Source organism: Hibiscus syriacus, unplaced genomic scaffold, assembly GCF_006381635.1.
Source record: "Hibiscus syriacus cultivar Baekdansim isolate YM2019G1 unplaced genomic scaffold, ASM638163v2 tig00110320_pilon, whole genome shotgun sequence".
Lineage (NCBI taxonomy): Eukaryota > Viridiplantae > Streptophyta > Magnoliopsida > Malvales > Malvaceae > Hibiscus > Hibiscus syriacus.
Genome location: NW_024062679.1, coordinates 396,782 through 409,361, shown reverse-complemented (window position 1 = coordinate 409,361; position 12,580 = coordinate 396,782). Strand labels below are relative to the sequence as shown.

The window sequence follows — 12,580 nt, the reverse complement described above, 5'->3', positions numbered from 1 at the left end:
CCACCTACCAAAATCATCTGTGACATGAGTCAATCCGAATTAATAATGGTAAAAGCTTAAAAGAATGAAGAGGATAACAATATATATATATATAATATGATATTAGAAAAACATAGTTTAGAAGGTAAGATATGTTATAATATTTAAATATTACTTGTGAAATAAAAATATTTTACAGATAATGGATTTTTTTAATAGCACATACAATATATTAAGTATTAATCTTTTATACTTTTGACATTTTAAATTAGAATATTATGACATATAAGATTATCTTTTTACAAAATCTTATTTTTTTAATAGTGAAGAGGTCGATTAACCGATAATATCATGAACTAACAATGCTAATCATATGACAATGCCCGTGCTTAAGTGGAGGTGCCCCATTTGAATTTGGATGCCAGGAGGCATATCTTTCATTGGTAGTTAATTAACTACCATTTTCCTTTCGTAACGTGGGGTATTCCGTAATTTCTTTTCTTCAATGGATATTGGGTAAATTATCATTTGTTGAAACTGGATTATGATTTATCAGTAGATTGTGTCCTAAGAGTACACGTACGATATATGGGGGGAAATGATCGAATTTTAATTTAATTTTTTTTATAAAAATGTAAATATATTTAAAATATGATTATTTTAAATTTTATAGATATTATACTTGAAGAGCTTGAGTTTAATAATCTATTCACATCTGAATATATGTATGATATTTTTGAATCCATACGATGATTTTAAAAACAAAATACAAGTGCAATGGTCCTCCAAATTATTTTAGCATCATGTGGATAAAGATAGCCAAAAGCAGCAGTGAGCAATTGTGAGATGGACCACTTTTATTTTCTTTTCTTTTTCCTTCACTAAAACCCTACCTTTTTATTTATTTTCTCCATTATTTTGGCATCTTTTCCAGATCTAGTCTATGGTCGGTTGTAAAGTGTCAGCTTTCCATTGGCCTACAGCTTTGCAGATGCGAATCTCAACCATTAAAATAATCCAAATTTGTCACCGGCCTTGTTGGAAATATCCTCGTTTTTCAATATTATTATTTGACAAGGAATCCTTACGATGCAAGGAAATTCCAAATCAAGGGGGAAAAGGTAATTAAAGCAACGAAAACCATTTTATAAAACCACCTTCTTTTTGTTCCAAAGCTGGTATTTGTAGGAAAGTAACTACACGTCCTTCAAACCATGAAATCAATTTTAATATCGATTCTTCTTAATATTTGAGTTTAATTACTTTTTAAATATTTTAATTCTGAAATTAAATAAATTAAATATTAAAAAATATGTTATCTTATATTCACTCCAGATTAATTATTAAGATAATTATATTCCAACTAGGGATGGACATGGGTCGGGTTTTTGGTCCACCCGACCCTACCCGAGAACTAAGGAGCCTCCACCCGAGACCCGACCTGACCAAAACAAGGTTTTAGCCGACCCGACCCGAATATATGACTTAGAAATCCTACCCGACCCAAAATAACAAAAAATTATTTTTATTCAATAAAATGACTAATTGAAAAAATTATATAGAGGGTATTATTGTAATTATTCTTAATATATAAGGTTAAAATTATATATTTTCGAGTCGGATCGGGTCGTGTTTTTTACCTTAAATCCAAACCAGACCCGAATAGTACATTTAAAAAAACCGATCCGACCCAAACCCGAAATTTATTTAAAAAAACCTGACCCGATCCGATCGGGTCAGAACCGTCGGGTTCGGGTTGAGTGCACATCCCTAATTCCAACTATTATTTAATTACCATTTATATATTACCTTATGAGTTTTACCCGATTCCGTACTAACAGCTGGTTAAAAAGAATGCTCATGGTCCTGAAATGTTTCATTGAGACTAAGCTTTGTTCTTGTACTTTTAATGTTGCAAATAAATTAAAGTGACAAGAGAGTTTTATAAACTTTTGACAAGAGAAGCATGGTCGATTGCTGTACAAGCTTTTTGTACATGTTTATTAATTTGAACATGCATACGAATACATTGTACTATAACATAGTATACGAGAAAGTTAATTAAATGTTAAATAAATATGTATGGGACATAAATAAATGAACCTTAACGAATAAACCATAAAATACCCGGGGGGAGAAAGAATATAAGGGTCGGTCCATCAGAGATGTACCGAAACCAATACTTTACATGCCAAAAGAGAGAACTTTAATATTAAATAAATAGCTTGTCTGGTCCTTGATTATTTAAATAAATAATATTGACACCGCCATGTCACCCACTTTTACCGGTAATTGTCGAGTGACCACAAAAATCCAAGTCTTTCACCCTTAATCTTATCCTAAACTTGTATTATCTTAGGGTTTACTAATCATAAATATAGTGAGGCACACCTTAAGTGAGAGTAGGGCAGAGCTCTAAAATGAAAAAAAAAATAGCAAACCTAATTTATCATCGCCATAAATCTACGTAAGGTTTATGATATATTTAAAATATTTAGATATTTATATGATATTCAAATATGTATACTTATTGAATATTTTTTTATTATCAAAGCATAAAATAATAACCTTTAGCATTATATATTTCAAAAAATTATATTAAGACATATATATGATAATTAACTATTAGATTTAAAATTTTAATTAATAATGAATATCATGTAATCGTGTGATTTGATGAAATGAAGTTATATAAATATGGTTATATTATAAATAATAAGTTAGGTATCGTTGATTGATTAAAAGGTACATAATAATCCAAGTAAATGTCAACCTTTAATTCCCTATATAACCATGGCCACTAAACCACTTTCTTATTGCAAACAAATCAGTTGGTTCTAGAATTTTTTTTCAAACTGTGAATCCCTCTTTTTTTCTCTTTAAGAAAAAAGACTCATTTTCTCTGAAGTTAACTGAAAACGAGCATGGCTAGATACGACAGATACTCATTCTCGACTACTATCTCCTCCTCCCCTCCACCTTTGTTTCTTCGTTTCCATCTTTTTCTTTGTACTGGGTTTCTCATGGTACATAAATTACGAGTCCGTGTTCGAGGATTTAATGAACCAGATCAAGTTCTTCCTCATGCTGGCTCCGGTCGTTCTTCTGCTTCTGCTTCACTGCTTTTCAGGGAACATTCCGAGCCTGATTCCGGAACCGGAGAAGGACTCGCTTCACCGAGCAGGAGGGTCGCCTTGGGGGGTGGCACTTGTGCTCGTGCTCCTTTTCTACATGATCTCCAATCAGTCTTCATTCCATGAACGCTGGTTCCCATTTGGGGCCTAAATGATCAAATTTAACAGATATTATAACATGTACGTAACGTTGGGGACCTGAGGTTGAGCTTTGCTTCTTCTTGTTCTTGTGTAATATATGTATTTTGTAATATTTTTATAATTATAACATCTTCTGGAAGTTGCAGTGTTGGTAGTTGATATACTATGTGTAGATTTGATCTGTTTCTCAGGTTTTGTAACTGTTGTATAGTCGTTTAAGTGAAGAGTTTAGTGTAAAAGTAATCATTTCTCTGATTCTTTCGGCTTTGAAACTTATAGTAATTAAACGAAAGGGAATAAGATTAGTAGGCTGCGCATGGGAAATTAAGAGGTTAATCTCATAAACTTAGTAACTAAACTTGTTTTTGGAAAGTTTGTAAAGTAAGCCCAAATGATATTCAGCACGCCTGAAAACCAGAGGCCTATTGTCTTGTGTTAGAGTGAAGGATTTGTAGGGTGCGGTGGAAAGCCAAGGCCTTCTAATCCACACGATATTGACGTTAAGTCAAAGGTTAGTTAATGTTAACTAATCTATAAACCCTTTTCCCCCTCTTCCCCACACTTTATGATTTTAGTTTTTGCAAGAACCCAATGATATCGATAAAAAGAATTGTTGTTATTCCTTTGAGGTCTTGGTTCGAGCACCAAAAATGTCAGGTAGGAACGTTTAATGTCAATGGTTGAGAGTAATCTTAGAAACATATATTATCTTGTACTTACTCAAAATTATCAATATATATATATAATTTTTAGTTTTAAATTTATTTTTCTATTAATTATATTTATTCCAGTTAATGTTATTGTTATAAAAATATTAATGTGAGCTTCGATCGTGGATGGGTGGTAACTGACATGGAGCACTACTCATGCATCGTGGAAGAGCAGGGAACTTCGATGATGCATATTATCTTCTCAAATGAATGCCGGTGGAACCTGACATTTACATGTTGGGATGTTTGCTTGGTGCCTGCAGAGTTCATAATAAGGTTGATCTGGCTGAGTATCTAGAGAATACAGAAACATTTGGCCCATATGTTCCTTTTATCCCATATATATTACTCGACACGAAGATGGAAAGATGCAATGAAATCGGAACAATGATAATACAGAATCGTCTGTCAAAAAGACCTGAAATGAAATGATGTAAGAATCCAGAAAATTACTTTATTAAAAATGCATATAAATTATTTCTATTTCATAGTCATTAAAAGGACATATTAGTATATTTTGTCTTCTCACGAGACAAAGTTCACCCGCATGTTGCATATTTGCGAACAAATCATCAATAATGGTCTTCCAAATGATCGACAAATACAGATTCAGCAACTGCTATCAGACCATTTGCAACATTTTGCCCACTTCTACCCTTTTCAAATACATAATTTTCATTATAATCATTATCTTCGAAATCCCAATTCATTTTAAAAATTTCTATCTTATCAATAACAAAAGAACCTCATTTTCTATGATTCCCTCACTCTTCTTCACATGGGAAATAGTAAGGAAATTGAATGAATCTATATCCGATTGATGCACCAATCCCTGCAACCAAATATATATTCACTAACGTATGAATTAAACAATTTAAATCCATATATACACGATGTATTAACTGAAGAAAAAAAATACCAGACCTCAGCCACCAAGTCATTGAGTGATTTGGTAAAAAGATCCCATAGCCACAACTGTCTTTGCTTGTGGGTCAATCGTGCTTCTACCGATTAATGTCAGCAACATTCGTCCTTCATCTACCATTTCTTCGGAACAAAAGCGTAAAAAATTTGAAAAATCGACTCGAAACTGCTCCGCCTAAGCTTTAGATACATTAGGTAGACTTGACTTTGCTATATATATGTTCCCCTTGTTATACTCAACTCCTTCTGGGACCTAAAATTCATTCATAATCTTATAAGCACACATCTCTCTGCACGATAACACTCATTATGTATGATTGCTAACCTTTGAGAGCCAATGAAGACTGTAAGAAGAATGAACAAAGTGAATGGTTTTGCTTGGAAAAAGTCTTCCATAAAAGGAACCTGCTACTCTGGCTATGAAGCAACGCCCCATGATGTCTTCCTTGAGCCTGGCACTTAAAGCAGGGACGGATCTAAAGACAGTGTTGAAGTCGTTATGGGTAAGATCATTTAGGAGGGCATGAAGCTCAGGTGATTCCCAGTGTTGTTGTTGGCAGATGCTAGTGATGGTATCCATAACTCTATATGTTGGAAGAAGGTGTTGGGACCCGAAGCACAGCCCAAGTCTGCCACCTTAACACAAGTGACCGGATAAATCTGATCACCATATCTCTGATGCTATCCTCCAGGATTGAACTTGTTTAGTAGAATAATTCTGAAAACAAGGAAAGAAAAAAATGTGGTAAACAAATTTATTGAACTTGTAGTGAGGAATTATCGGCATAGCTAACTTGTTTATCTCCGGCATTAGCGCAAAGTTTATTTAGAGATGCCATAGCTATGACCTGGTGGGGATTTACCTGGACTCTTATAATTCATACTCGTCTTATAAAAATAAAGAGTAAACTACACTAGTGATCCCTCAAAGAATAATAACCATTTATTTATTACCAAATTGCTAATTTTCTATTTTTTGAATGCACATCATGTATATATATTTTTTGCAGCATAGTAATAATTGTATGTGGACGGCCGGTCATATTAAAGATTCGATGAAACAGTCAAACGTGTATTCTGAATAAAAAACAAATGGTGGCCGTGAGACGAAAATAACACGTCCATATAAATATTCTATTTTTATTTGTATAAATCAACTAGTTATGTATTTTATAGATTTATTTATGTGAACGAGGTGTTGGTTGATACTTACATATGTTGAAAAATGAAAGAAAAAAGAGACTTGTTCCAGGAAAAAGAAATGTTCATTATGCATATGTAGCATGTTCTTTATATATATATATATATATATATATTATATATATTATGCCAGTATTTTAATAAGAAAGGAAAAATTTTTATAGGGTTTGCCTTATTTTTCTTTCTTTTTCCTTTGTTATTATTAATTTCTTTTTTTTCCATCTTTATGATCGGCGACCACCTAGTTTTGGTGTTGGCCGTCGACCTTTTCTATTCATTGTTTTATTATATAGTATCTTTATTTTTTTTCTTATTTTTTTATTTTTAATAATTATACCTTTATGACACGTCTTCTTCTGTCTCTATGATACTTCTTCTGCTTTTGTGGTACGTTTTCGATCGTTTGACCGTTGTTTTTGTTTATTCTCTATTTTAGGGTTGGATTTGACATCTCCACGACTGATCAAGATGACGTTTATTTATTATCATGTTGATCTTCCCTACTTTGGACCTTCATATTGGATTTGGATACACGATTTGCATTTGTGGATAATATTTTCACGTTATTTAATTTTGATTTGCGATTTATCGGTGATCTTTCAATAACTTTTTCCTTTTTGTGGTTTGTTTATCGATGTAGTTAGATATGTTTGTATTTATCTTTTATTCAAATTTATTTAGTTAGGCGGCTAGTAAACATATAATAAATGTTTAAATCACAAAAAGAGATGAACATATAATAAAGGTTTACACCCTCTTGCTTCATATTTATATATACACGACTGATTATTTCTTTGTCACTACAATAATAATGTCTTTTCACTTGACAAATGTTCACTTACATGTTGTGCATATTTAAACAACAAGTCATATAATAAAATTTATGGTAAAGTAAGAGGGGCCTCGCTAGAAATTCTCCTATAATTTGATGAAGTCGTAATCCAATTAAGAAAGCGGAAGTAAAAAGAGAATCTAAAACTTTATTAATCATAGCCAAAATACACAATTAAAACCTTACATTATCCAATCCAAACTATAAACCAAAAACCGACCCAAACTTATGCCATAGAATCGCCCCTAGAACAAAATCTAAAATTATATCTAAAAAATATTAGAAATTGCACATCATTCACTATGCTTCAAGAACTTGATTTAATTTTCTCTTTGTTAAAATTTGTAAGCGGAAAAATAACCAAAACAATATCAACATAACAAAATATACACAAGAGACGAGATTTAAAGCGGTTCGGTTCTGCCTACTTCCATGGGCGAGATAAACAATAATTCATTATAGATGTAGAGATCACGAAGAATACAAATACATATATCACATGTATCCCAAAACTCTCTCAATCACTACAAATTATCTCTACAACATAAACCCAAAAAGTTACAGATATCCTACAAAGGATTACATCTCTCCAAAATAATTATCTCTCATTAGGTTAAGACTTTATATCTATTTATATAGCCAAATACTTGATTACCAAGACTTCAACTTAATTACAATAATTATAATAAAATCTAACTTAATTATCAGTTATAATTTGAGTCAAAATGTACCACTCTTATAAACAACAAAAAATTTGGATGCACTGACATTGCATTTGAATTTAGAATATATAAATGGTACTTTTATAAGAAGTTATTTTGTTGATTATTTTTACTATTAAAAATTATAAAATATCATCAAGTTATTTATATTCTAAACTCATTATTTTCTATTAAAAGTGTGATAAACGTCTAAATTAGATATTAAACTTTCTAGTAAAATATAATAAAATATTTTCTCACGAATCAAACCATCAATAACAGGCCTAATGTTATATATCGGTGCCTCACATATTTCTCAAGGGTTACAAACATGGTTCTTTGTGAACAGAATCGTATTATTATTGTTTAGATAAAAGAAAGTAAATCATTAAAATTTTAATAATATTAACACGGAAACATGTACTTTAAGAAGAAAATAAAATATATAAAACCTATGTTAAAATTTCAAAAAGAAATAAAAAGATATCATAATTTAAAAAAAAATGTTATTTAATCTGTGAATGGAATATATATGGACTATCTAAATTTTAAAGGTTGCAGGCGAATGTGGAAGAAGTGAGTAAATGTTACCACGAAAGATTTGAAATAATATAAAATAATTATGGATCGAGAAAATATAGGAATACAGAGTCAAATGGTTTGGGCCACGACATATGTTGCTTAAGAAACCATAGCGAGCAACAGTTGGGTCATCAGTGTTGAACACAGGGGCCTAGCAAATTGTATGCCCCTTGGCCCTAGCAGAATAAATTATACGACTGAAATTAAATTATATAGTAATAAAATAGAGAAAATCAAGGGTGTAATCAAATCAAATTTAACCCGAATAAAATTAAAATTTAAAATTAATTTTACTGAATAATATTTTTTAAATTTTAATTAAACTTTACTTATAGTCGAATACAATTCCTTTTACTACGTTGACACAATTCGAGTAGTATGTAATTTCTTTGACAATGTTGTCACCAAATACTAACTCTTTTTTCCTATAAATATATGAAAATTTATTTACTTTTCCGGTCTGTGCGGCACAATGAAGGCAGTATTATCTTCTGTGTTTAAGAAAATTGTCTTGGAGCTGAACCTGAATTCAAGCATATGGAACAACGGGGACGCAATGGAACAAATTGATCCAGGAAGAAACATTGGGGTGCTTTCCAATGATTTGCTGATCGAAGTGCTTTGTCGTTTGCCGCCCAATATTCTGATGAGATGTTGTTGCGTCTGCAAAGATTGGTACGTACTGATTATGAGTTGCTGTGTGCCCATAATAACACCATCCCTTCCCTTCTTGGGATGTCAAATACGCGTTAGGGATTGGAAGAAACCATTCTTTGATGGAGCATTGCTCCCTCAGGCTGAGGCAGCAGGTATTCCCCGTGCTTGGCCTCCTATGTTTGACGCTAATAAAGGACTCTTCGACGACACTTGTTATAGCCCAATCTATTTGCTTGACTCTAGCAATGGTTTGATGCACTTCTTTTTTTTTTTTTTTTGAAAGAGGGGTACTTTGTATTGAATATGTTACAAAGTACACCACCCCATGGACCTCATTAAAAAACCTTCCTAAACTTATTTGAGGAAAAAGAGTGAACCTTGAGGTGGAGAGAACATGAAGCCAAGACCTAGCTCCTCAGAAGCAAACACTACCTGAGAAACCAAGAGACCTCAAAGACACATTTAACCTGTTGTTATGAAAACATCTACAAACGACTGCAAAAACCAGCCTAAAAGAACACATAAAGAAAATATCAAAATAGCTACCCACAATACCTCTTACGAAAAAGCACCATAGAAGAACTCAACACAACCAACATAATAAAAGAAAGACCTCAAACTTGAAACTAGAACCTGGACATCAAGAGAGCTACATTGATCACAAAGAAGACGCCAGGTTTCAATCAGCAAATCCAAACAGCTCCGAAAAAAACAACCAGCAAGCAAAAGCAATTGCACCCCAACAGACCACCTCAAGCAACGATGAAAGCACAAACCCCAAAATACTAAATCAGTAACAACCAAACCAACCAACTCAGAAATTCTCAAGAACAACATCCTACCCTACTGAAATATAAATCCATCATAACACATTGGGAACTCCAATTACATCACCAAGGTTCAATCAAAAGCTTCTAAAGAATCACAGTTTCAGGACTATCAACCATTTGTCCAAGATGCCTGCCTACAGACACAATTTCCTGCGCTTCAAGAAAAGCTTCAGCCCATCTTTGTTTTAAAACATAATCTGAAATGGATGTACCTGATAATTCAGATAGTAAAAGATTCGATTTCTTCAAGTTAAATTTTTTCAGCGCTCGATCTTTTCTTCTTCTCTCAGCTTTTGATAAAACTTTACCCTGAATGTCTAGCATAGAACCAAATTTCTTCAACTTCAAATTTTTTGTAAAGGAACGAAACGGTAATACTAACGACTCTTCGGAAATACGCTCAGGTGAGTTAGGTGACAACCCCTCAGCCGCCTTTCGGAAAGGCACTACCTTAACATTCGGATCATGCGGACTGTCGGCAAAACCCAAGATTAACGTCCTATCCAAAGGCGTACAAGGGCCAATAAAATCATCCTTCACGTGTCCATCAAATAATGGCACTGCTGAACCCACTTGTGGAATAATAAATTCCACCGCTTCATCGACAATCTCCTTGTGCCCAACATCCATTGCCGCTCCTGCACACTCAAGTCTATTATTAAATTCCTCAATTGCGTTTAAATTACCGCACCTCTGACGCGATTCTGCACATTGGAGTTTAGTAGAACAAGGGCCAATAATTATGTCCTTCACGTGTCCATCAACCAATGGCATTGATGAACCCTTTTGCGGAATAAAAAAGCCCTCCACTTCAGCGATAACATTCTCCTTACGCCCATCGTCCATTGACTCTTCAGCACAGTCAAGCATAAAAATAAACTCCACTTCGTTAAAAATATCACTCCTCCGACATGATTCTGCATGCGCCATCATGAACGTGCGCTCAACAGAATGTGGCAATGCCAACTCAGAATTCGAACTAACCACACCAGCTCTAAAATCCCATAAAGGATCCACGTGATTCGAAAAAGCATCCTCCATCACTTTTGAAATGCCACTCCTCTGACACAATTCAACATACGCAGCTGCCCCATGACAAGCATCCTGGAAATCTGAATCCTTTACCCATACTACATCGAAACAAGGATCCACCATTGCTTTCACAAAATCAGAACAACACGGACTGTCACCATAACTCATACCATCTTTGAGCTCTCTAATCTCTTGATGAACAGCCTCCATATGCATGGAATCAGAATTAACAAGGGAAGTCACTCATGCACCAATCTCCAGCTCAGTAGATTTATCTGGAAAGACACCCTCTAGATCACCTACCAAAGAAACCGGATAAGCATCAACCTCTTCCAACAACAACGAATCTTCCCAGATAGACTCTGGATTGAAACAAGGTTCAAATTCTGAAACAAATACTGTAAAAGACCTGTCCCCTACTAACAAATCAACAGATTCTTCCACACGAGGTAGACGGTTCATAATAACCTGAATCAGAGCCCTATCAAACGAGCTAGGATTCAAAGTTCCTCTATGGAAATGAGCTCACCCCATTTTCCAGCAATGTTTCTGAATGTTGAAGGGCTCCATGCAAACGGTGGGATCCCTTTACACGATAATCAAGCCCGTCTACTGTTGCACCGCACATTTTCCAACCACTTTTCCACTTTAACAAAACAGGTTTGAAGCGTCTCAATCTGATTATTTAGGATAAAATTCAAACTATCTTCATCTTAAAAAATGATTAGAATCGCTAAACCGCTCAGCCTCATGATTCTTGGACGTCCTGCTTTATGCATGATAGCAGTCAACTCCTTCAATTTAAAAAATTTTCTGCACCAACTAACTAAACTATCTTTTAAAGTACAAAGCTTATCCTCATCAATAACACCAACAATGGGAGCCTCAGCAGCAACTTCCACTCTACTCTTGGACAAAGCTGGATTTGGAACAGAAATATTTTTCCTCCAGATAGCTTCACGAGGCTGATAGCTAGACATAAAAACTCTAATTTTGTTGCCTAGAATCGTAGAACTATCAGCACAAAAGATAGCATTCCTCGCATCCTCCAATCTGATGAAACGAACAAAATCGAACCTGCTACCACCCTTACTTCTTTTATTAGGGATGAAGTTCTCTGGAATCCCACTACCAAACAGTTTCTTTCCGTTCCTTTTTCCCTACAACAATTGTAAAGTTTCGCTTTTCTTGCCGTGGGAGTTAAACATGTTAAAATTGTAGTTTTCCCCAGAAATAAAGATAGTATCGTCTACATTTTCTCTTCGCAGACATGCACATGGACCGAACGAACAGTGAAATTCATCCCCCCGGTTGATAGAGATGCTCCCTCTCTACTTAAACGCTCCATTTATTTGCACGGGAGGCTATTTATATTTGGTAAACCTCGGCTTCTTATATGGTACACCATTACAGATGATAATGTCGATGTCATTTGTGATTCCGTCAAGGTTCCTGGTTCGGATCATAATGGCATTGGGACGGTCACGGGAAGAAACAAGAAGAAAAAATGGTGTATCGGTTCAAGTGGAGGACGACTTCAGTTTGCACAAAACGACCATGGTTTAGGACTAGTGCAAATTTGGGTGTATAGTTTTGATACCAGTGAATGGAATTTGGTGCATAGTATTAGCCTCCAAGCATTGGCTAAACATCCTCAACTAGTTGATGCAAGTGCCTTGTTTCGTGTACACAATCCGAGATTCAAGGTTCTAACTTTCGATCCGGTCTCGGACGATGGTATTATCATTTGGACTCGGAATCTTATCTTCTGCTATTACTGGAAATCTAACAATTTAATTCCACTGCAATGGCCAAGTACCTTGAACAAGGCACTCAAGCGTCCGCCGCTCAACGCCTT

At 34.3% G+C, this 12,580-nt stretch overlaps 1 protein-coding gene across 1 annotated transcript; it reads right to left on the bottom strand.

Annotated features, from left to right (window-relative positions):
- Positions 1–4,978: 4,978 nt before the first annotated feature.
- Positions 4,979–5,481, bottom strand: LOC120117533 (salicylate/benzoate carboxyl methyltransferase-like). Its single transcript, XM_039137798.1, has 2 exons — positions 5,214–5,481; positions 4,979–5,141 (listed from the first exon to the last, which is right to left on the bottom strand). The coding sequence occupies exons 1-2, from the start codon at positions 5,466–5,468 to the stop codon at positions 5,064–5,066; spliced, it is 333 nt and encodes a 110-aa protein (XP_038993729.1). The 5' UTR covers positions 5,469–5,481; the 3' UTR covers positions 4,979–5,063.
- Between the last annotated feature and the right edge of the window lie 7,099 nt (positions 5,482–12,580).

What these genes read in the sequence shown, in the direction of transcription:
- LOC120117533 (XM_039137798.1), bottom strand. Translation starts at nt 5,468, where the DNA reads ATGGATACCATCACTAGCATCTGCCAACAACAACACTGGGAATCACCT. An exon ending in GTCTTCATTGGCTCTCAAAG is followed by an intron (nt 5,142 to 5,213) that starts GTTAGCAATCAT and finishes AATGAATTTTAG; the next exon opens with GTCCCAGAAGGAGTTGAGTA.